The sequence below is a fragment of the Diorhabda sublineata genome, chromosome 5 (genome assembly GCF_026230105.1).
Source record: "Diorhabda sublineata isolate icDioSubl1.1 chromosome 5, icDioSubl1.1, whole genome shotgun sequence".
In the NCBI taxonomy this organism is placed as follows: Eukaryota; Metazoa; Arthropoda; class Insecta; order Coleoptera; family Chrysomelidae; genus Diorhabda; species Diorhabda sublineata.
This window is the reverse complement of record NC_079478.1, coordinates 33,232,855-33,258,708: the sequence shown is the minus strand read 5'-3', so window position 1 is coordinate 33,258,708 and position 25,854 is coordinate 33,232,855. Positions and strand designations below refer to the sequence as shown.

The window sequence follows — 25,854 nt, the reverse complement described above, 5'->3', positions numbered from 1 at the left end:
ATAAAAGCTGTGGAAGTCTGGTTTGCAGATCAAGAAAAAACATTTTTTTTTTGAAGGGTTCGCTGTAATTAAATATATCCAATTAAGAGGAGAATATGTTGAGTATTAAAATATTTTGACATTGAATTTTTGTTTGGTTCTATAGTAGGCTAAGAATTTTTCAATATATACTCGTAATAATCAGAAAATGTCTTAGATCATACTGAACCACCAATGACAAATAAAGAAGCCAGAGCTGCAATTAACACACGGACTTTTGGGTTGAAAGACGAGATGATATCGAGGATCATGTATTCAGTTCTTTGTTTGAGCTTGAAAAAATGCAAATTGTTTCAATGAAAAGATATTAACGGATTTTTTACTTCACTAATATGTAATTTGTTTTAATATGTAAAAAATATATATACGAGTAAGCATATTATGACAATAACGTTGAACCCAATCTAACCTAACTAAACTTGACTCCACAAATCGAAAAATATACTTAGAAACCATTGTATGTCAAAATTTCAGCAGTTAAATCATAAATATTTCGTTAAGTCGAAAACTCGTTAACTCGTTTTTTTTTGCGTTTCCCTTGACATTCGAGTTTTAGAGATTCCACTGTATTATGAGTGGCCGTATTTCGATATCCATATAACACATAGAGAACAAAATTTTCATAATATACGTATGCCAAAAGACGCTCTATTAAACTTTATTTTCCGATTTTTTATAATTACATTGTTAGTGTCGAAATGACATGCTTTATTTTGAATACTATGATGAAAAAAAATTTATTTTAAAAGTTTTCTAAAATTAAATTGTTTGAAATTGGAAACTGGTTGTTCATACATGAATTTTCAGTTTCTTGTGCTCCTTCTCAAGTCTAACTTAGTGCAGTACATCAGTTCTCAACATAACAAAAACTGTGATCATTTTTTAATATATTCTCCCTTTATAAATCTTTTACCCCTCATCTCGGACATCAGCTTTGCGAACAAAAAATAGTCATATGGAGCTGAATCAGCCACATTCGTTAGAGTAGCCTTGGAAAACGTAGCACTGTGGATTGGAGCATTACTATGAGGCGAGCCCACACATCGGATGAATTTACCGCGCCTTTTTTGATTTTTTTAACTGTATTTCTTTCGTCGGTGTTTATGATTGTAATTTAGTCCCAATTAGCAAGAACGTACTGTGATTCATAATTATTGGACCAAGACATCTTCTTGTGAAGTTCGTATACGAATTGTTTTCGTTCTCGAAAATCCAAACTTGCAAGTTTTGAAATGTGTTAAACGAAGTAACTATCGGTTGAAACTTGTGCTTCAATTGCAGGTCTTCATAGTCTAGGCAAAAGTGACCGAATCAAAAATACCTCGTGTACTACATCCACCAGGAATAGACGACGTTCAGGGAGGACTCGAAAAACCACAAACGCTGAAGATAAACGTATTGTATTGATCAATAAACGTGATCGACGACTCACAGATCCAAAGATAGCAGCTAAGATCAATGAATCTAGGAATCTGCTTTTGATTACTTCTACAGTAAAAATGAGGAGAGGCTTATTTCGAAGGGCGGCATAGAAGAATCTCCTTTTAAGAGGTTACATTGGGCTACACGACATAAAAATGGTCGCACGAAGAGTGGGGGGGAGCTTTATGTAGTGACGGGTCAAAGTTTGAGGTTTTTGGGTCTAAGAGAAAAGTTTTTGCACGCAGGTCAAATGAAGGACGGATGCTAGATCCATGTGTAATCCCGAATGTTTGGGAGGAAAAGCAACTGGAGACCTGGTGAAAATTTTGGAGAGCGAAAGCAATAAAAATATTAAAGGAGGATGTAGTACGTTCTGATCAGCGTCTGATCGGTAGAAAATTTATCTTTCAGCATGACAACGATCACAAGCATTTGTCGAAGTTGTGCAAAGAGTATTTGAAAGAATTAGGAAGAAGGAATGAACTGAAAGTAATGATTGACTTGTTAGGGAAGTCGAAAAGCAGTGTCCTTTCAAAGAATATCCTACAAAGCAAATCTATATAAGTTTTTTAAAATATAAATAACAAAATTGATCGTATTGCTTTTATTTGTTGGAAATTATAGGGTGGGCAAAAACTTTTCATTGGCAGTGTATATCAGTCAGTATTTTAACCTGTCATGCTCTACTAATCCTAAAATCCCTGCTAGAGCCGTTCTATATTAAGGACACCGATACGCGGTCATTTAATTGATGAAAAAATTGATAGTAAGGATTAACGGAATAAATTTTTTACTGTTCAAACAAAAAATCGAATGATATGCGAGGTACTTTCGAAAAAATCGGAATTCTGCAAATTTTCAATAAGGGAGTGGTACGATTCGAGAAAGCGTATAAAGATAAATGTTTCCAAAAGATTAGATTCCATTGACGCTAAGTATTTCGTAAATTATAAGTACGACGATAACGTTATTCAAACAGTCTTTCATAAGTGATGAAGACTTTATCTAGGTATTAAGTCGCGCGTGATCGTAGCTCAGTACAACCAACCTTGGTTACATATTACCTACACACGCGATAAGAAACTCTTTGTTTCTAGAAAAAAACAGTCGTAAAAACGTATTTTACCTGGTAATAAAAAAAATTATCGACATTTGTATGTAATACCCGATCAATATTTAGCAACAATTCGTTGCAAAAACAAAACTTTGTCGTTATAATAAGCGATAAGATTTAAAAAAAGTAACCTTGAGAGAGCATGCATAATAAATGGAAACTGCATAGAAACACAAGAGGTATTTAATTAGGGAAATTTCAGTACGTGGTCTTTTGTCCGATAAGTTATTTATTAGTCGTATTTTACCAATAATTACTTCGAAAAATATGGTACATTATAAACAGAGTGTAGTAGAAATAGTTATAGAAAAAAATATATTATTGCTAAAACGAGGAACTTGAAAACATAAAAAAACAAAAACCAAATAACACTTGATGGGATCAGGAAGCAAGACTTAGATATAAACAAGACATTAAAGAAAGAAAAAGCAAAGATACTGTATAGAAAAAAAGGAGTAGGAGTAAGGGCTTAGGACGTCGCCAAAGCCACAATTTTGCAAATTTAGGACGATAAATAACAAATTTACAGCCTAGATCAAGGAAGAATTTAAACATAATTTTGTCAAAAAATTTCGACGTTACATAAATTTTAGATAGTCTTTAATAAACACCATATGATTCTGATAAGTAAATCATCTGTTAGTCCAGTCAATCATGAGTTTTTCCAAAGATTTTTGGTCCCAGCAACCAATTGGTATCAACGTGTAACATTAAGTCTATGGGGTTGAAGCCAACTCTTCTAGGAGGTGGAAAATATAATCTTAAAAATAAGTTCCGGAATGGATATAAAAAGGAATTCCATTGAAAAATGTTCTATGAAAATATTTATTTAAGCGATTATTTCTCAAGTTATGTGAAGCTGAAAATATTTAATTTTCATGTAAAAAAGAGCCTTCGTGGATGGTTTTTTCAAAATAACCTTGAAAATGTACAGCTTATAAAAAAATGTAAGTGATAAAGTTGGAGCCTGTCAAAAAAAAAAATAAAATTAAATTCATTATAGTTATCTAAGTACAAAAATAACTAAGATATGGCTTGTTAATGATAATTTTGTCCCAAAACTGTGAAAATAATAACTATTTACGATCTCAAAACTAATCGAATATCATGAAAAAATGTATTGAGCATTTTTTGAGGGAAATTAAAAAAAAATTCAATGAATAATAAGTTATCGCCAGACACCTAAAGCTATCTCGTCGCAACGTTTTTGGAGTATATAAATTAATAAAGCCCGGAGGTTGTATATGCGTATAGGTAGCTAACTAGCTTCTTCCGGGCGGTCGAAACGTTACGCAGGTAGGTATATCTGTCAGAATAAACATACTTTCTAATTGTAGTTGTCGAAAACTTGGTCTTCTTTTGCAATTCGACATGTGGAACATGCTCTGGTGACAGCTGTCCAAATTTCCCCCTATCACAGTTGAAGATGACGAAGAAGAGGAAGAAAAGAATAATGATGAAATAAAAAATTTATTATATACATTATTTTAATTTTTCCTTTCAATCATTGATAAATACAGAGTGAGTTTTATGTATGGAACGCCTCAATTATCTCGGAAACGGCTTGTACGATATTTCCGAAAACACAATGAACTTTGTTATTTCAAATGGATCACCCTTTATATTTTTTAGAAATTCTTAGGAAACACTGGTCATTTTTCATGTGATATTCTCTATACTTAAATGTTATAGCTACATTACACAAAATTTAAAAAAATCGTACAAGATTTCCGAGGCGTTCCATACATAACTCACTCTGTATAGTAAACAACAAAACAGGGGCTTACATTTTTTTCATGAATTTCATGATAAAAGGTTTGTTTTTAAGGGTGAATATATTATTATGAATTAATGTTTGGACCACTAAGTATTACAATGATTATTAATTATTATGTAGCATTGAAAAAACGTCTTAAAGCTGGAAAAAATATTTTTATTTATAATGTTACCACTAAGGGTAGTTTATACGAGTTGAAGTATGATAAATATTATAAGAATTATATTTCGCGATATGTAACAAAAGTTTTTTGTTCGATTTTGATTCATGCAAGGTAGTTTTTCAACTTTTTAATTATCCTTCATAAGGGGTGGTCTTCACTCATTCAGACTAAAAAATCCGGTGCTAAAAACTTTTTCAAAATGATCTACACGGTGAATTAAACTTAATTCCAAATTTTACATTACTGATGGTCCGCGAACTACATATAGTTACAACCAAGATTTTGAATCATTCTTAAACAATTCACAGCCACCTTTTATTTCATTATTTTTTTAGCTAACGGCCGGTTTCATAATCCCAATTTAACTAAAGGTTGCTTCAAATTAAAAGGCGTTTTAACTAACCGATTTGTGAAGTGAAGACTTCAACAGAAAGTTAGCAAGCCTGGTATTTTTTTTTGACAGGTACTACGGATGATAGTTTGTTCTTTTTAAATATGTGTCGTTAGAAAAAGAAGCAAAATGAAACGTGGAAGTCTGTGTTGATAATTGTTTTAGTTCTTCAGTAACAATACTTTAGGATTAATCTTTTGATTATACTATCTATGAAAGGGTTCATTAAGTAGTAACTGCCCAAACTGATGGCCTATGTGGTTATCGTTATCTTAGCCACGTTTTCGGCAATACTATCATCATTATACTCAATCCATTCCTCTGGTATGTCTCCGTTAATATCCGTTGCAATAATGTGCAGTACGGTAATAGCAAATATGACCGGTTAGGTTAAGCATTCAAATTTAAATGAATTCCTCTTAATAAAACGGGAAAACGCCTTTTTTCACGTTTCCTAATTTTGTCATGAATGCGTTTTCCACTAAAATACCTTCCTCAAATTTCCTTCTCAAACCATTGTTTTTGAATATTGTCTAGTCGTGAACGGAACTTGGCCAACAAGCTACATTGTTACGAATTCGAAGCCCAGCATCGGATACAATTTGTACGTTTAATGCCAAAAAGCCTTATCGGTTCCAAAAAATTTCTGCCTTTTCACCGCCTGGTGAAAAATTTTCAACGGAAAATTGGCTATTTGATAAAATACCAAAGACATTTCTTCCATTCCACGTATATGTTGAGGCATTTTGAAATACGTTGGGCTGAATCGTGCTACTTCTTGGGACACTATTCGACTTCGACGAAGATTTTGCGACACTTACAAAATCTCAAAACTTGCTGTCCTTGCTGTTAAAAATTGAACGAGTGATTGAATACAGCCTCCCCTAAAATTATATAGTGAAATAAGATAACAATTTATTAATTAATAGTTTTATCTATGTCGATATATTCTTCGTCTTCGTACAATAATATTTTCCTCTTCAGATAAGCTTAAGTTCGAATTTAATGTAGTACGATATCTGGTCATTGTGTCGTAAACCTTTCATTTTTTAAAAATTATTAAAAAGACACTTAGATTTCAAACATAACATATGTTTGCATATAACGGTTCCTGCTAAATTCTAATATGCTGGAAGGGTTGCTAATTAAATTTTGAGATAGACTATTAATTGTGGCTTTATTTTTTTTATTCTCCATTAATATCAATACATTTTTGCATACGTTTGAACCAATTGTCGAAGCATTTTTCCATTCCGATTGAAGTATCTCCACACATAATTTGAACGCATCAACCTCTTCTTCAGGTGTAGAAAAACGTTGACCTCGCAATTTATTTTTGATCTGCAGAAATAAGAGGAAATCATTGGGTGGCAAACAAGGACTGTACGGCGGATGATGAATCAATTCGATGTTTTGACTGTTCAAAAATGTTTTTGTTCGAACTGATGTGTGAGAGTTCGCATTGTGGATCGTCTCCTGGGATTGGTTTTCCTGATTTTTTCTTCTGGCAAACAAATGCTGGTGTACCATTCAGGCGACCATTTGCATCGAAGTGATTTTGTTGGATTTGGTCCAGTCTTGAAAGACCCATACAGCCGATTGTTTAAATTTGAGTTCATATGCATAGATGCATGATTCGTCGCCTATTATGACCTTATAGACGTTTTCTAAGCACCGCGATTTTATTCTTTCAGTATTTCTTTGCACCAAACGACAAGAGTTTTTTTGAGCGTTTGTCAAATTATTATTAGAACAATTATTTTTGACAGTCAAATGCTCATGTGATATTAAAGTTCACGGTATGTCACATGACAATCTTGCGTACAGCATCGATTTTTTCCGGCACAACAGCAGATTTTAAACGACCTTCAAGAAATTCATCCTGTAGCGAACTGCGGCCACGATTGAATTCGGAAAACCAGCGAAACACGGTAACTCGAGGTGGTGCTTCATCACCAAAAGTCGATATTGGTTTAATTTACGTAGAAAATCAAAGAAAATCATTGCATGAAAATGTTCGCGATTTTATTCAACATCAGTGTTGCTAAACTTTACCTAAACGTGAATTATGAAACGCGCGACTTAATTTAATGGGATTTTCAAATTTAAAGTTTCCTTTGAATTTATTAGGAAACCGGTATAAGAACAGTAAAGTAGAAGAAGGATCGAAGCAAACTATTGGACGATAGTATACACACGTGTATGTATGTACTAAAATATTTTATATTCGATTTTGTAACTGCTTTTTGTTGTATAATCTTAGTTTTATCAACTTTCGTCATCTTTAAAAATGATTATCTATCATCTATCCAATTGCTAAATGCAAACTTTCTAATTTTCCATATCTTAACGATTCTGTTTACACTAATTTATTTTCAAGATTACACGACGAAGACCTTGTATCACAAGAATATACTTAATGTGTATACGATTTTAAGCATAATTTCACAACATAAAATACTATGGGACTTATCATTCAAATCGAAACATGGATATGTTTGTTATAAATTAAAAAGTTTGTTCATTTCTACGAGATGTGATGGTATAAATTATATAAAAAAACACTATTAAGCAATAATTAAACTTAAAAGTAAAATACAAGTCTTGGGATAGGAATAAAATTGAGAAATTGGGTTTTGTAATCAATAGATCTAAATCTGATTCCGAGTCGGGATAATTTCATCCATACCTAAAATTGTCTTAGTAGAATACACCCCAAGTTTTTATAATAGTCATATTAATTTTCTAATCTGTAATTTTATTCTTTTGCCAACAATTACTTTACTACTTTTTGGTTTATTATTATTTATACTCCATTCGGAAAGTGTGTAGAGTAATAAATCAATCCCTATCCTGGCCGCCATAGTTTAAGAACAATTTATTATTTTATTTTATTAAACCTTAGCAAATAAATTCAACATTTATTTTCTAAGAAAATCATTGCATCAAGTTCAAATTCCCAACTATGTTTACTTATCGGCCAAAGCCTTTGGGGTATTTTAAGAAAGGAATGATGTTGACGGGAAAATATTTCACGCCCTTTATATTATATACTTATACCAGACAGGTTAATTGGAAAAAGATTTGTAAAATGTTTTCTGGGAAAAATGATAACTAGGTACATTTTGCAAGAGGGTAATAAAAATATGAAGTATACTTAAATGGTTATCGACAAATTTCAATTTAAGAAAAAGTCCTACAAAAGAAAATTCCCAATATACAACTGCATTTCTAGCGCAGTGTTTGTCACTGAAACGTTTACAAAATTTTAGTGAATATTCAATACGAAGAAAGCCATGGCTTTAAATGTACATGGTGCATTAAAATATCAGTACCCTTCAGTGAGTGTGGATGATCTAACAGGTATGTGTTCGGTGTTCGAAGATGACAGGTCTAGGAAAATCAACGGTCTACAAACGTCTTAAGGAAAGGAAAACAAATGGATGTTTAAGTGGTCCAAAGTACAGAGAAATAGTGAATGTAAATGAAGAAGAATCATGGAATTACTTGTAAAATATTATATTGCAAAATAAATATGTGGTAAAATCATCATCAGAGAAATAAAATAAAAAGAGTAAATAAAAAAATGGCATGGAAAAATTACATGCGAAATAGAAAAGAGAAACAATGTAATATATACAAAGAAAAAAATCGAAGAACTAATTGAAGCATCAAAGAATGAAGTAGAAGTAAAAAAATAGAAGACGATTTTAAAGAAAATCAAAAACTGTTCAACAAAACGAAACTCGTCGCATCTTCGATATGCCCTTCCCTTCTGGGGTACGTGTGGAGCAACTCAATTTAATCGAACCTTCAAACTACAAAAGAGAGCAGGGCTCACTGCAGGGACTTCTTTAAAAGATTAAAAATTCTGACTTTTCCTTACTTATTCATCTTTGAATTCGTTTGCTTAATTCGTAAGCACGGTTGTCCAATTTTGGAAAGATCTTTACACGGCTATCCACTTAGGAACGCGGAGCACGACCTTTACCTACCTACTCTACGTTCAGAATTAGTTGACGGCTCAATATTTTACAATGTAAAAAAATGCACAATCACTTGCCAATTTAAACTCTAATAATAATATTCAATTCCGGAAATGTATTGCATACTGGTTTAATTTTCCTATGGACTTATATACTAATTATTTTCTATAATTTTGTTACTCATTGTGGTTTTATTCCGTATATTTAAATTTTATTTTATTTGTATCTTTATTTGGTTATTTTTATGTTTGGTTTTTAGTTTCGACACGCTTTTGTCTACAAATTGTAACAATTTTTTGACAATAAAACATTTCTCTCTCATTAAAAAATATGAGTACAGAACAACCGCAAGACATATTTTGTTAAAAAACAAGAATGGGCGAATATTCGAGAAGAAAGAGGAAATCATACGAAGTTGAAAAGAATATTACCAGGAATTACTCAATACTGAATCGGAACATAAAGAAGAAGTTCTACAAATTGACATAACGGAAAAATTAAAAATAGACATTAGTAAAGAAGAGATAGAACATGCAATCACTGATACTAAATAATGGAGAAGCGCCTGGGTATGACAAATTAACTCTAGAAATTATGACAAATTTGGATGAAACAGGGAAAGGTATGTTGTTTTATATTTTCAATAAAGCTATAGAAGATGAGACATTCCCAACAGACTAGCAGTAGCCAATTTACAAAAAAGACTGCAACAATTACCGAGGAATAACATTAATTAGTACGGCGATGAAAATGATTAAAAAAGAATATAATCAGATTAACTGTAGAAGATAGATACACTTGAAGAATCCGAGTGGATTTCGAATGGGAAGGAACATCGAAAATCGTGTATTTACTATAAAACAGATGACAGAAAAAGAAAACAATACAAGGAAATTAGAAACTATGCGTGAACTTCTTACATTTATAAAAAACTTAGAGGGAAAATTGGAAGATACTAGGAAATTAACGTAAAAATATGATAATACTAAATATTTATGAAAACAGCCAAAAGAAATGACAAAATATCAGAAAGCTTCACTACAAATAAAGGATAAAGACAAAGAGGAAGCTTAAGTACATTACTATTCATAATAATCATCAAGAGATGGACTGTTTTATGTGTGGGGCATTCGCAACTATAAAAAATTACAATTAGTGTAGACGACGTTATACTAATAGCAGAAGACTTACAAGAAAACATTGAAATGTGGAACGAAGTAGTAATAGGTATGAGAATTTGTTATTAATCATTCAGGATGTTCGATAGCTCTATCATCAAAATAATAACCACTGATCCCTTTTGTGGCATGTGAATTCAAATACCTTGAACACCAAGTTGGTTTTGTAAAATATTTTGTTTTTATGTTATTGTCAATTTTATATAACGTGTCATCAACAAGTTTTTTTATGATAAGAAGTGAAAAGTTGAAGAAATTTACTTGTAGTAGCAATTTTTTTAATGTGAAATAATTGATTTTGAATTTTTTCAACTTTTTTCTTCTTAGACTTTTTATGTTTTTTTCATAGATCGCCTTGATTTTAGGTCTCTTTTGATAAAAAATTGGTTAAAATAAAATAGGTAAAAATCGACGTTTCGATCTATTTCCATCTTAATCAAAATATGACATTGATAATTTGTATATTTATAAATAGATCACCTACAACATAAACATCAAAATAAAAATCTGTTTTAACCACAGAAAATATATTTTGTTATCCATTTTAAGTGACGCTGTTTACATAGGACAGACATCCAAGTATTTAGAAAATCGATTAAAAGGCCATCGAAACGATAAAAAAAGCTGCATTAAAAAAACATACATTCAACTATAAGAATTTGAAAATTCTTGAAACGAAAGCAAATACAGAAAAATAATTTTTAGAAATGTTTCACATACACAGACACGAAAAATTGATGAAAAAAAAATTAAGTTTAAGTTACAATTCTATTCTCAACTACGATTAATTCAATTGATGGCTGTTACATATTTTTGGAATGTAACAAATAAGGAAAAATGTTTTACTTTATAGTTAAAACAGATTTTTATTTTGAAAGTCATGCGGTAAGTAATCTATTGATTGATATAATTACACAAATTGTCAATGTCAAGTATTATTGAAATAGAACGGAACGTCAGTGATTTTTTTTTAAAATTTTCTATCAAAAGATACCTCATATCAAGAAAAAAATTGATTTTATTTATCATTAATTACGTAAAGCGTCGGTATCGACGGTTCCAGTTTTCAAATTTTTCGATATTCACAAAATGAACAACTGATAAAGAAAATACCCCAAAAAATTATATCTAGACTCCTCGTAATCTACAACGGGATAAAAAAAGTTCTTGTTTGATTAGAGAACTGACCTTATCAACCGAATAAACAATGTATAGGTATAGGTATTTAATTTCAATTTTCGGCGTTTCCATTTTTTAAATCGAATAAAATGATGTTAAACACTTACTTGAAGTTGCACTTCTTGCACTTGAACAGGGTACGTTTTCCTTCACTGGTGCTCCTTTTCTTATCGACTATCTCGGTGAGAAACGATCCATCGGCAACTTTCAATGGAGGCGGAGGTCTCAAAGGTGAAGCAGTTTTCATTAAAGGACTGAAATCGTTGTTGTTCGGAGTTTTTTGTAATTTTGGTAGAATGTATTTATTTGCAGTAGGCGAAGAATTCCTATCGTGATGCTTTGGTCTTGTTCCACAGCCTCCGCTAGTGTCCATGCATTGTTCGCTAGTCACGGGAATCTCCGTCAGGTACTTATTGTATTTAGTGTAATTTCTTCTTCCAGTTTCGTCAGTCATCAGGACTTTAGCTTGTTCGTGAGCTTGATCCCTAACAGATTTCAATTTGATGTGTTTAGTTATATCCCATCGCCAATTGGATCGGTATGCGCATAAAGAACATTCGAAAGGTTTCTTGTTCAAATGACCCACGATATGTACGTGGAAGCGAGACGCCGTGGAAGCCCAAAAAGTACAATGTGGACATTTGAAGACACGTTTATGTTGCGCTACGGAGATGTCGTTACCGTGCGTCGGAATTTTTTCAGTACTAGGTGGAGGAGAATGGTGTACACTATTTGGAGTAATAGATTCATGACCTAACCCGCTATTTTCACTGTCCAACGGCGATTGTGTTCGAATCGATAGATCTAATGAAACATTGTCGTCAATTTTTTCTTCTGTATATTCATAATTTGAATCGTCAACCTCAATATCCATCGGTACAACGATGTCATTCCAGACAAACACTTTATTTTCCATCGGATGAGGTTTTATTTCTGTTTCATCTCGGCTTTCATCTATCCTCAATTCACCTTCAGTATCGGATTCCTCTTCTATTTTAGGTTCTAGTGAATCTTGAGCCTTCCTGGCTTCGGGACATTTTTGCATGTGATGGAATAAATCTGTGCTAGATTTGCATCGCTGTCTGCAAAATTGGCACCTCGATGAGCTGATATTATGAAGAGGAATAATGGCGTGATTTTTATTGATTTCTTTACCACAGCTTTGCTGATGTTTCACGTGTTCGGTAAGGCACTTACTTTCATGATTACAAATGCTACATACTAAATTACCGGTTCCCTGTGTGCCCAATTCCAATTTTTCTCTAAGGCTGTCAAAAAACGAGGCATTTTTCTGTTTAAATACATCGGTCATCTTATTTTTAGGTGAGGTATAATTGTTATTGTACACAGCAGTAGGTATGAGATCAGGTACTTTAGGAGTAGACGCTTTAAAGACGTCTTCGGACCCGAAAAGAGAGGCGAAGTCCTTAAGAACACTATTGGAACTCTTGGCGCATATATCGTTAATGTCCTTTTGACTCATGACCGGTTCTCCTGGATCTGAAAATTCGATTTTGGGTTTTTTCAGTAAATAATTTTGTGACGGTATCGGTATAAGATTGGGCACCGGTCTATATGGTTTCTTGATCATCGGTTTGCTGTCTTCTCTTCGGTCGATATTATGTACTTTCTTTTCGTGCTTGGCCATTTCACCGTCCCAAGCTGTTTTGAAATTGCAGTACTTACATTTATTTTTAAAGTAAATCTTGCCATTGGCGTGATGAATTATATCTTCTGGATTAATGAAATCTGATTTTTTGCTATCGGTGTTAGGTTCGAGTTTAATTTTCTTCGAAGGCGTTTTCGGTGGAATTTTTCTGTCTTCAATATCCTCTGTACGCTGCACTTTGTCACTGTTGACCTGTAACACAAAGAAAACGCGACGTTAATACTGCACAACACATTTCCTACTGACCGATCAGCAGAGTTCTTATAAAGAAAACAAAAATGTTCCGCCCAACGTTCGGTTTCGTATGCTATCGCATCGTGATAGAAGTACTGCACTAATGATAAGAGATATCAGCAGGTAAGGCGCACCTATGCCAAAGTTTTAACGATGGTGCTTACGTATTTGCTTGCAGGACCGAATTCAAAATATTGTTAAACAAACAATCGTCCCAGATTAGGGAAAATTTATGCAATTCTAATATTTACTCTTCAATTACTGTGAAAAAAATTCAACAATTTTTATTATTATATATTTAGTACGAGAACTTGTTAATACTTATGTCAATTGTATACAAACCCAAGACTCTTGTTACCATCAAGTGTTTGTTTTATTTTTGTTTTTAAGGTTTTTTAATTGGTTGCTTCCATAAAGTCGAAAACCAATCAATTATTTGAAAAAACAGGCATTTTTAAGATTTTATTTTGATTTTAATAGAAAAAAAAAAACGATAAGGTTTATACAGACTATAATAATTTTTTTATTTTTTTTAGTTTTTAACCGATTTTAATCTGATGATTTTAGTTTTAAACCTGATTCATATTGCGACGTGACAGGGCAGTTCCGCGATCAACACTTTTTGGGGTTATTTCTATTTATATGAATGACTTCTGTTTAAATTACAAAGTTTCTAAAGACGTCAAAATACAAAATAGCATTACGTCGATGATGATCATCGCTTTGAAGGTGGTACATTAAATAGAGCCAGTGGAATCACGTGCCACTACGGTACTGTCACATCACATGTTTAACCTTGAGAAAACAGTTTTAAATATAGTCTTCTCTTTCTGTTAAAAAGTTTATGAACATTGTTAGAATTATTTTGAAATTAAATTTGATTGGTAAATCTTTAGAAGCCTAAACTGACTCCAAAATTCTAAAAACCCTTCTGTAGGGTTCAATAAGATACTTTCAGGCAGGTGAAGTACTAATAATTAAATTCTTATATAGTATTTTTTTGTTTTTGTTTTATACATACAGCAGTTTAAATCAATGATGGAATCTAAAAAAAGGATATAATTTATAGTGAATGAAAAAAAAAATGTTGGCCCAACAAAAGGAGAACGCAAAAATTTTGGAAAAAAATATATTTATTTTTCAACGTAATCTCCTATTAGCTCCCAACAATGTTCATCAAATTCGATACTCTTTTTATTATAAGTATCGTCAAGCTCCTCAAAATAGACATTAACTGCCGACATCACCTCTTCATTCTCAGAAAATCTTTGAGCACCGTTGAGCCAGTTTTTCGAGTCAAGGAACAGAAAAGAATCCCAGGGAACAAAATCTAGTAAATAAGGTGTGTGAGGTAGCAATTCAAACTTCAATTCATTAATTTTGGCAACGGCAATAACGGATGTGTGAGTTGGTGCATTGTCTTGATGAAACGACAGCCAAATGCGGTCGTTTTTGCTTGATTTCCTCACTCAAACATTATAATAAGATCGTATAATACTCGACAGTTGATATTTTTTCCTTTTTTAAGATAGTAAATGAAAATTATACCACGCTTATCCCAAAAAAACCGACGCCATGACTTTTGTCTTCTTTAGAGCCGGTTCTCCCTTTTCATCCATCATTATTGTTTTTTCGTTTCGGATGTGAAACGATAAACTCCGATAAAATCCGATTTTATTTCTATGAAACATTGCAAACACTCGCGAAACATCTTCACGACGCTTTTTTCGGTTTCATTGTGAGCAAACGCGGTACCCATCTTGCGCAAAAAGTATTGTATCATATGAAAATGACCAATTTTTCTCATATTTACAACATATAGTTTATAGATTGTGTACTTTCTAAGACAGTGGTATTTTTCAAGCAGCTACCGCCATCTCTAGGTCAGGCCAGGTACTTACACGCCACATTCGCCCCACCAAATATTTACATAATTTTTTCTAGTATATAGTAGAACTTTTCAGAATCTACGATTGGGTTGACCAGATGACAATTTGATTGTTTCCAAACTAACCCGGATTACGTTCATTGTTGTTCAGAAACTGATCGAGTGAATCGGATCGTAGTCATATGATAGGATCCTTTCTACCCTGGTGAGTACCAATAGATAAATACGATCAGCTGATGGGTTGCTTCATTTAAATGGGGTTTTGAATATCATTAGAAGAGAGTTTCATAATATGACGTATTCTACAATGATTGGTCGGATTCCGCGGACGTAGAACTAAAAGTGATATCAGACGGTTCACTTTTTATTCATTTCAGTCTTTCATTCAGCATCTTTCATTAATAATGAAACGTCTAGGCATTAAATGAATAAAAAGTGATAGAATGGATTATTAGTGAACCAAATCAGCGATGTTGGATTCGCACTCCGAATGAACGAGAAATGAAACGTATGAACGTTCACTCGAGTTCGTCTGACGACATATTCGAGGAAATGAGCGGCTAAAGTTCATTTTTTTTTGTCATTTTGTGTGTGTCTTGTGAGCGTGGAATAAAAAAAAAACATTCACTTGAGTGATCATTCATCCGAATGAACCGATAAATTAACCGTGTGATATCACCTTAAGCGCTACTGCTACTTACCTGTAGCTGTCGTGATGGGCAAGCCGTTTTTGATTTCTGTCAATTGTTAAGTGTATATTCTTTGCATCGAGGCTGTTTTTAGTTTAGTTTATTCAAACGAAATTATTTTTATTAAAATTAACGAGTGTTTTATATTATGTGGTGGTAATTTGTCTAGTTTTTTACTTCTTGAATTACGATGTGTATCCAGCAATCACTCACTTTTATATAAATGTAAAAACGGATATTTTAATTCAAAATGAAATTAAGCGAATAATTCATGGAGCCCCAATTCATTTTCCTCATCCTCATGACCGAATTCAATTATTTTCTTCTCCTTACTAAGAAGGCTACAGCTTAACGTTTGATCACAGAACACAGTTGATTTAGCAAAATTTTGGACTGGTTATGCCTCAGTTTTTGTTCACTTTTCATATCCGCTACCAAGCACAAACTAAAAGCGCTCCGAAACAGGGCGTTCGCTCCAAAACGTGTTGATTTTGTCTTAGCTAACGATTCCGCTAGGGTTTTACAACAGTTACAGAACGGTTTCATTTGCTAAAGGTGACCATTTTTCATTATTTATAATGTTGTGATTCAGTAAGTGATATAAACGTATCTGTTTCCTTTTATTATAATGTAATTGTCAAAGTTGAATGAATTAAAAGTTCACCAAGCATTATAAAATAATTGATTGACTTCCAGAAGTTACAAATATAGCTAATTGCACAAATCAACGCTTGAAAAGTTTTGAAGCGTATACAAACAAACATAGACCAATTACGAAAGTTGATGGTACAAGTCTTTGCCTTTGAAAAACAATCAATAACGAAAAAGTTTTTTATTACTAGATGCTACAAAGATTGTAATATATTGTCATTACTTAATTGTCAGGTCTCTTAAGTGGAGCACACACAATTAAAAATTTAAAAATAAATAACTAGGACAATTTCGATGCCTCAAATTGTAATGATGGTAGTATTTGGGTTTCATCGTTAAACTTTGATGTTACAGGTTTTCTCAATGACACCGACGGGTGATTCCATTAGTGCTAACTGCCCTCCATAAACTGTTAGACGTTTTATGTGCATATAACAAATCAGTTGAAGATAGAACTATGTCAGGTTATATTAGTGGTACTTAAATGTTTTGATGTTAGAATGTTACAATATTTCTTAATTTTGAGGTTAGAGCTGAATTTGTTTTGTGGCGTTTGTATAAAAATGAAGAATATGGGTGATTATTTATACAATGATATCGTTTTAGTACCGAAGCTGTTGATTTAAAAAATTTATTTGAAATGTGTACCCGAACAGTAGTGTATGACCGCCTATAATTATGTATTAATCCGGTACATCTTTATACATGAAAGCCGAATTCACACGTGGCGGTATCAGCTTGACTAACGAAGAACGTTTGGCTCGGCCAAAAACAGCGACAATCAGCGATATTATAAAAAAATTTCACCAAAAGGTACTAGACGATGGTGTAAAGTTAAAGAGGCCATACATTTCTATATTTCTTTCATGAATAATCTAGATTTGTTTATATTGAGAAATAACATATTTTTTTGGGAAAAATATTAATGACGTTCGATTAAATAGGTCTTTATCAAAATTTACCATTAGACCATTGAAATTTTAATATACGAAAAAGAAACACATTGGAATTTATAAAATAAAATTTGTCTTTTATGTAAACTTTTTAATTTAATTAAATTTTTTAAATCAAATTTGGTTTTATTATACTATATTAGGTTTGTTAAAGGAAGATCAGAGTTGGTGGAATCATGGACGAAATTACGTTTTTTGAGATCCGTTTTCTAGGAATCTACAATTTTATAAGTTATGGTAGACAGTTTTTATTCATGAGATTATCTTTTGATTTTAGAGTATGGGAAAAGTTTTCAGAAATTTCGCATTTCCAGCTATTTTTTTTCCAGTAACTAATTAAAATTTTTCAAAAAGGTCTGCCATATATAATCGTATCGTTATAACCCATTATTTGAAAATATTTCATAATCGATTGTCGAGTATTTTTTCGTTATGTTATTATTGAATACAAATTTTTTTCAAAAGGTTTTATGTAAACATTCTACATCATAGTTTTGAATATTATTAATTATTATTATTTGCAAGCTAATATGGGGTCTAACAATTAAATAACGAGACTTCGCGCCTAGAGGGAGCCTTAGACAGTTGTGGTGAAAAACGAGTAGTGCATTGGGTATCTAGATATCTTTTTTATGCACGTCTCGAAACACGTTTCCGTCATTGTTATAATATTTGTGCAGTAGCGTTTTGAAACCGAGAGAGCACTGAAGATGACCAACACCCAGGTCACCCTGTAAAATCAACCAAATTGTGACCAAAATTTCTTGCGTCAACGAGTCTGCTCAGATTTCCTTGAAAGGTTAGAAAAAGATCTGCTTTGAAATGGACCCGATGGAAGCGGTAAAGCAAAAAACAGCAGAACTCCTAAAGGCACCCACCAAAGAAGACTTCCAGCTGCTTCGATCGTTGGACGAAACGTATGGAAAGGCGAGGGGATAGGTATATATTGAAGGGGAGCATTCGAATGCAGAATAGTTTTTATAATAAAACCGTTTTTCGTAATTAGTCTCGTTATTTAATAGCCAGACCTCGTATGCATCATGCTAAATCCACCATCAGTTTGGAAATGAATTTTAGAAGATTCAAAGAATTATTCCAACCAATAAAAAAATTTGATTGATTCAAAAAATTTCACTCGTTTTCCGTTAATGCAAATTTATTAATGATTCCTTAATATCTGTCTCTAACATCGCAATGTCTGTCCTATGTATACAACAACATCACAGTTATCACAGGGTAGCTCATGTATAAATGTTTTTCATTATTAAGATTGTTTGTTTGAGGGTAATAATAAATATTAATCAATTTTATTTATCTTTTTTTCTCTTAATGCAATGCGGAAGGCATGAATTTTAAATATATTGAGGACCACCAAGTTGGTTTTGCTGTTTGTTCAATCTCGATTGTGTGTGTAGTTAATCAGTCATACAGATAATGGGTCAAGAAGCTGATATTGAGGTTAAGGCATATTTTTATCACTAATTGTACTATAACATTAAATCTTAATGCCTTCATAGTACTCAGTCTAATGAAGTTAGATATTAAAAATAAAATCTATAATAAGGTCATTAGAAAACATCGAAATGGAAAGTATATTATGCTCCTCTTTCTCCTAATATTCGAATTTGAGGAAAATATATAGTACAGGTAATTAATTTAATTAAAATATTGTTTACCTGAGGCAAAGCATCTTGAATCTAGAAAAGTATATTCATTTCAATGTTACGTTTCAAATTACTACGCTACTCAGATAATGAAACCTTTAAAATACCTGAAAATACCTGAATTTATCAAGGAAAAGTTGATAATTAGATTTATACCGACGATCATTTTTCGGGGTCAGAAGAAACTCAATTTTAGTTGATCTAAAATCGTTTTCAAACACAATTCTTATTATGACAACTTTTGTCTTTGCATTACAACAGATTTTCTATTGTGAGGAAGCACAAACTTATTCAACAAAATTCAGCAAAAACAAGAAAAATTCTAGCAAAAGCGAATAATCTAAATGGACAAAGCATTAATAAAAAAATAGATACTGAGGGTGTGGACACAAAAAACTCGTACATTTTTAGAAATCTTAGCAAGTAAAGTGAGTGTTGACTGAGAATGTTTTGTTGGCATTTGTCAAATAAACAAAAAAAATACCAAAGCTTTAGTTAAAGCGGCCCACGGAAAACTTGGAGTTTGTAGTTTGCGAAAATTGTGTAGAAAATTGAAAATCGATAATAAATATGTGAGAAACATTTTAAAGGAACAGAATGTCAATGTCAAGAAATCGGATCCCAAATGTTGTGAGAACGGATGGAACAAAAATCAAAACTTCTCAATGGCAAGTTTTCGTTCACTAAAAGTTCTATCTCTGGCAAATGCCAGATTGAGTATTTCATGATTTAAAGTCACAATTAAAAACAAAAACTAGGAAAGCAAGCCGACTTGGTACTGATTTAGTTATATAAAATGTGTGTAATTATAGTGTAGTAACCATTGTGTCATAAAGTGCAAATAATTAAATTAAAACAAACAGTTTATACGGATTTTTTGCCCCCACACCCTACTCTAAAATATACAACGCAAAAAAATTGATTAATGTAATTACTAATTTATCTAGAGAATTATGAAACGACTCGTGATTAAATCATGTTCTCTTCAGATTTGACCTCCAATCTCTCCAAACCAAACAAGAGAGCATCCACCCAATGAAACGAAACACGTTCTGAAATTCCTTTCGATTCAAAAGCAAAAGTCGACAATAATATTGAAATCTTCAAAAGGTTCAATGCTTAAAGTCATGAGGATTATAGTTTTTCCTTAGAAAATAAGGTTTTAGAAATATTTATTTTTATATACAGAGGTTAACAGTGGAACATTGGAAATCATCAACGATATCTGATTCCAGAAGAAAGAAGTCCTAAATTCACATTAATTATTAATAAACAAATGCGTCTTGAGATAAAAAAATATGGTGAATTAAGCTAAGGACACATTTTTAACACGTGTCGTGTTAACACGCTTTAACAGGTTTTATATAAATATCTATTACGTTATTTTAAATAGATCTATGCATATTATTGTGATGTGTCGTCAGAGACCGACAACACGCTTTAACACGTCATAGCGCGTGTTTTCAATATCTACTTTGGTCAGATTTTCATAGTCACCATGAAAGGCATAACATGGTCTTCTAGCACCTCCGTAATGTACCTGTTAGAGGATAGGGAGCCGTTTTCTATGAAGACCAGCTCTGTATGAGCTTGTGCAGTGATTTCCGCCCAAACCATAACTGACCCACCGCCAATGGAAGACGCTCGTCAATGCAAACTTCAGCATATGTTTCCCTAGGTCTTCTCCACACTCGTCGCGGTTCATCTGACCCAGTGAAACAAAAACGCGACTCATCTGAGAACAATACCCAGCTTCAGTCATTATCATTCCAACGGACGTGATCTCTGGCAAATGACTATCTTGCAGTCCGATGCTGGCGTTGCAACGGGGGACCTGTAGCCATTCTTCTGCATGACAGTCCAGCAGTATGAATGACTTCTCTCCTAGCTTTGTCAGAAAGTTGATCAATTTTTTTTGTTAATATAATTTTTCAATATAATCTGTTGAAGAAAAGGTGGGGGCTCAAATCTCTTCGAAGACTGCTAATTGCATCAGGCAAAATCTTTCCGGAAAAGTCCTATGCAGAAATTGACGATCTATAAGTTTAATTTGAAACTTTTTTAAAACGTTTTTTCGAGATAAACGGGCGAAACGAAATATTTTAGTTTTCCATAACTTTCCCAAACCGTTCCAAGTTGATAAAACCGAAATACACTTAAAAGTACGATTGGCAGTCTTCGGTGTGATTTTTCGATTTCTATGCTATTGCTCTTTATGTTATTTATCAATCAATCAATACTTCCAGGTCTATGTAAAATAATTGGAACTAAAAATTTAAATAAAAACGAAGGCGCATACACTAGTGGGATAATATTCACATTTTAAGTTGGCAGCAAATTAGGTAAATCAGACTCTGTAATATTAACTTACTATTTTATACGTGTCCTTGTTAAATTAGAACAACACTAAACTTCCTAAGCTCGCGTTGGAGATTACTATAAACGATGATTGGATGTAGGAATACACAGAGTAGGTCGAAAATAGTCAGTAGGTAACGACAATAAATTATGGCAAAAATATTTACCTTTTACATTTATGTATTTTACATGGTGAATATATTTATTGCATCTAGATATACAGCGTGTTCCAAAGAAAGGTGATCCCGTCTCTAGGATAGATAGAAAACTGTTTTCCCTGATTCTGATCATAGAAGGCGCTAGTTACACGATTCGTACCAAGTATTTATCAAGTATATAAATCTAATATTTCTCAAGATTAGATTTATTGAGCAATATTTCTTCAAGTAAACTTGAACATCATTAAATTTCACACCAAGAAAGTACTAGTGATAAATCTCTATACTGTGTACCGTTTTCGGAATATTTTGATTTGAAAATTTATTCGTATAAAATTTCAATACAATGTTGCCAGTAGTTTCAGCAAAATCATGAAAAATGTGTATAATTTTTCTGTCTTCAACGCCCTTTATTTTGAATACGGCATTACGAAATTTTGTTACCGAGCAAAACCCGAAATATTTTTCAGTTTTCTATCTATCCTAAAGACGGGATCAACTTTTTTAAAACACCCTGTAAATATATTATAATAACCATTATTATAATACTAGTCATGTGCATTAGGCCTCAATGGAGTAATACAAAATATTAAATTGTCATGAAAATATCGGCATTTATTTCTTATAGCGTTCGAGTAAAAATAATCTCATCCAAAAATAGTATATGGATAAGGACAGAAACTTTCCAAACTTGGAATAGTTTACCAAAAGCACTATATCAGTTATGGAAGTTGATGTCACCAGAAAAATATTGAGGATCTATATACAAAAAAGTGATATTAGCTTGAACTCTATAGACAACAGGTCTAATACTGAACCAGCGATACATATTTTATACAACAACAAGTCATCTTCATGTATTACAGCATTCCTATGACCTCTTACTACCTTTCCCGCACCACGATGTGTTTTCCAAAATAGACTTCAACCTCGACAATTACTTCATCATTAAAGATAAATATGAGGGTTGCAACACAGATGTGAATATGTCCGACATCCCATCATAAAGTTTGACATTTTTAATAGTGAACGAGCTCAGAAAGTGTTGCCTCATAAGAATGCTATTTGACTTGTTTACAGATACTTGAAATTAAATCTTAAATTTTCTATGACTCGACGTGGTTTAAACCAACAGCAATGTACTGATGAACTCGCTTCGACTTTTTGTGATGTTTCGCTGCTTTTTCGAATTCAATCGTGGTCGCACAGGATGAATTTCGTTCAAAATCGGTTGTTGCGCCAGAAAACATCGATGCTGTGCGTAAACTGATATTGCAAGATCGTCATGTGACATACCGTGAGATTGAAGCATACTTGGGCATTAGTTCCATTAGCTGTAAAAGAGATTTCGCTCGCGTTAGATATCGCATAATTTGACAATCTCTCAATAACGCTCGTATCGATTGGTGGAGAGAAACAATTCAATTGAGGTGCTTCAAAATACGTCTATGAGATCGTGACAGGCGACAAATCATGGATATATCCATATGTACCCGAAACTATACAACAATCGACTGAATAGGTCTTTTAAGACGAGACATATCCAACAAAAGTTGCTCGCGCACGAAGCACTTTGATCGCCAGTTTTTTCGGAATAACTGTATGTGTTGCCACGGTTTCATTAGAACAAAGTAGAATAGTAAATTCTGATTGGTACACCGGTATTTGTTTGTCAAAAATTTGCGAAAAAAACCATGAAAACCAATCGCAAAAGACGAATCAGTCTTCACCACGACAATGCCAGCTCTCACAAATTAGTTCAAAGACATTTTTGAAGAGTTGAAACATCGAATTGCTGATTCATCCGCCGTACAGTACTTGTTTGGCATCAAATGATTGCAAATTAAAAATAAGTTGCAAAGTCAATGTTTTTCTTCACCTGAAGAAGAAAAAGTATCTGAAGTAGCTGCCCTCGCATAATAATAAGTGAAGCAGGTTTTATGTATGAGCAGGTCTTAATCAAATTACCAAAACTAGTGAGGAGTAAGTATTGTCAAAAATTTTAAAGCAAGTGGATTCAAATAAAAAAAGACAATTAAAGACCATTCGAAGAAAGTCCCTTTTGAAATTTTGTGAAAACTTAACGCGAAAGAAATAAATAGTCTTTTCTGGAATCAAACGTTGAATGTTTAGTTCTGTAAAGTTGTTCATATTATATGTGCGCTTTATCAAATTATTTTGATAAAATCTAAAAGTAGTCGAAACATGAAATTTTTATCTATCTTTGAAATATAATTAAAAAAAGTAATTTTATAACAGAAGAGACCTAAAATCAAGACGATTTAAAAACATATATATATATTTAGATCCCGTTTGCGTTATTTTTGTGCCGACACTGGCTGTTTAGTTTGAATTTGTTTGTTTTAAGTTACTAGGTCATGTAACGTCATAACAACCTTTAGTCGAATAGTATTAGTCTGAAATATTAAAGCGAAAATCAACGAACTCAAGCTGAGGTATCCGACAATTTCCCGGCTTATTAATGATAAAGTTTTGGTAACGTCGCGTCAGTTTGGGTTCGATACGATTTACAATTCATTTTGATGAGGTTAGTTGGGTCGTAATATAAACTGCCGCAACCTCTAAAAATATTCCGTAGGGATAAAAAATACAAAAAAAAAATGGTAATATACAAGGTGAAATGAATAAATAGAATATATTTTTTCGTGAGGATTTGTCCTGAAGATCGAAGTAGGTCGAAACGTCAAAATCAGCAAAAAAAACATATATAAAGATTTACACACCAAAGTGTACTCTTTCTAACATATTTTTCCGAGCTTTCGAATACTTATGAAATCATCGTCGGGGAATTAATTAGTTGAGAATTGTGGCGTGTTGAATTTTATTATCGTTAAACAAAATCATCAAATTGAAAAGTTACAAAAATCAATAGTGACATAAATATTACAACTGTTGAATAAATACGAGGATATAATGAAAAATTCTTAGCCTACTATAGAACCAAACAAAATTTCAATGTCAAAATATTTTATTACTCAACATATTCTCTTCTTGATTGGATACATTTATTACAGCGAACCTGCAACGTCCTTGACCTTAAAAAAAATGTGTTAAACTTTTTTTCAGTTGAGAAAGAGATAATAGTCGGACGGAGCCAAATCTGGTGAATAAGGGGGGTGTTCTAGTAATTGAAATGGGAACATGAGATTTGTGTACAGGGGCGTTGTCCTGTAAAAACAAAACACCTTTGGATAGCTTTCCAAGTCTTTTTTCTTTAATTTTTTCCCGTAAAATGGTCAGTAATGTCGAATAGTGTTGAATTTCTCTGAGCAAAATTGAATCCTATTTTACAAATTATTTTTTATTTTGGTATTTTAACATTATGCTTAGATTTTATGTTTAAGGAAACTTAACATTTAGTTGAAAGATATTTTAGAAAAGGAAAAGTAAGTCCTACCTCTGTTTTATGACCCCGGACACATGGGTCACACAAAGGACTCTTTTACTTTTCGAAGTAATGTATATATTTTAGTAAAACATCTGCAATTTTACGATACTTAAGGAGAGGCTTAGATCTCATTGTAAATATTTTATTATTAGTTTTTAGTTAGTACAAACCGACTCTTTCAAGCGTGAGGACGCTTCTCGAAAACGTAGTCTTATAAAATAAAGACTTAATATATGAATGTTAAACACTGTGTATTTCATTTATAAATAATAATCACGATTACCTATCCATAACTTTCAACAAATAGTAATCTTATGATTATTATGAATCATGATTACTCCATGACAATCATAAAAAACTGAAGCAAGAACTTTTCCAGCAGATTTTTGGACACGAAACTTCTTAGCTCTTGAAGTATCATCCATAGTAACAATTCGATTTAAAAAGTCCACATCGTTTTCAAATCGAGCACAGATCGAACGCGATGATTCTACCCTTGCACGCTTTTGGTCAACATTCAAATATTTGGGAATCCATTTTGCAGCAATTTTTGTCCAATTGTCCAAATTGACGTGAACTATATGATGAACGCGTTCGTATGAAATATTCAGTGCTTCAGATATCCGTTTTAGCCCAATTCGACGGTCTGATATAATCATGTAATGAACTGTATCGATATTTTCGGGGACTGACACAGAAACTGGCCTTCCCGATCTGTCATCATCTTCAATGGAAAATTTACCTCTTTTGAAGCTTGCAGTCCAATTTTTTACGGTCGCATACGAATGACATTGATCACCAAGGGTATTAAGCATATCTACGTAAATCTGCTTACCTCTTAACCCTTTCAAATGCAGGTACTTGATGATGACTCGATACTCCAATTTTTCAATGTTCATGATTTCGGTGGACATCTTTTTTCTTTTAATTTA

The 25,854-nt window shown here is 32.6% G+C and overlaps 1 protein-coding gene across 6 annotated transcripts in view; it reads right to left on the bottom strand.

Moving 5' to 3' along the window:
- LOC130444607 (zinc finger protein 208-like) overlaps nt 1-25,854 on the bottom strand; it is a 184,022-nt gene that overhangs the window by 19,012 nt on the left and 139,156 nt on the right. For all 6 annotated transcript variants that reach the window (XM_056779837.1, XM_056779839.1, XM_056779836.1 and 3 more), the window contains one exon: nt 11,357-13,110. In XM_056779837.1, the coding sequence (XP_056635815.1) occupies nt 11,357-13,110 (1,754 nt within the window). The remainder of the gene's footprint in view (nt 1-11,356; nt 13,111-25,854) is intronic.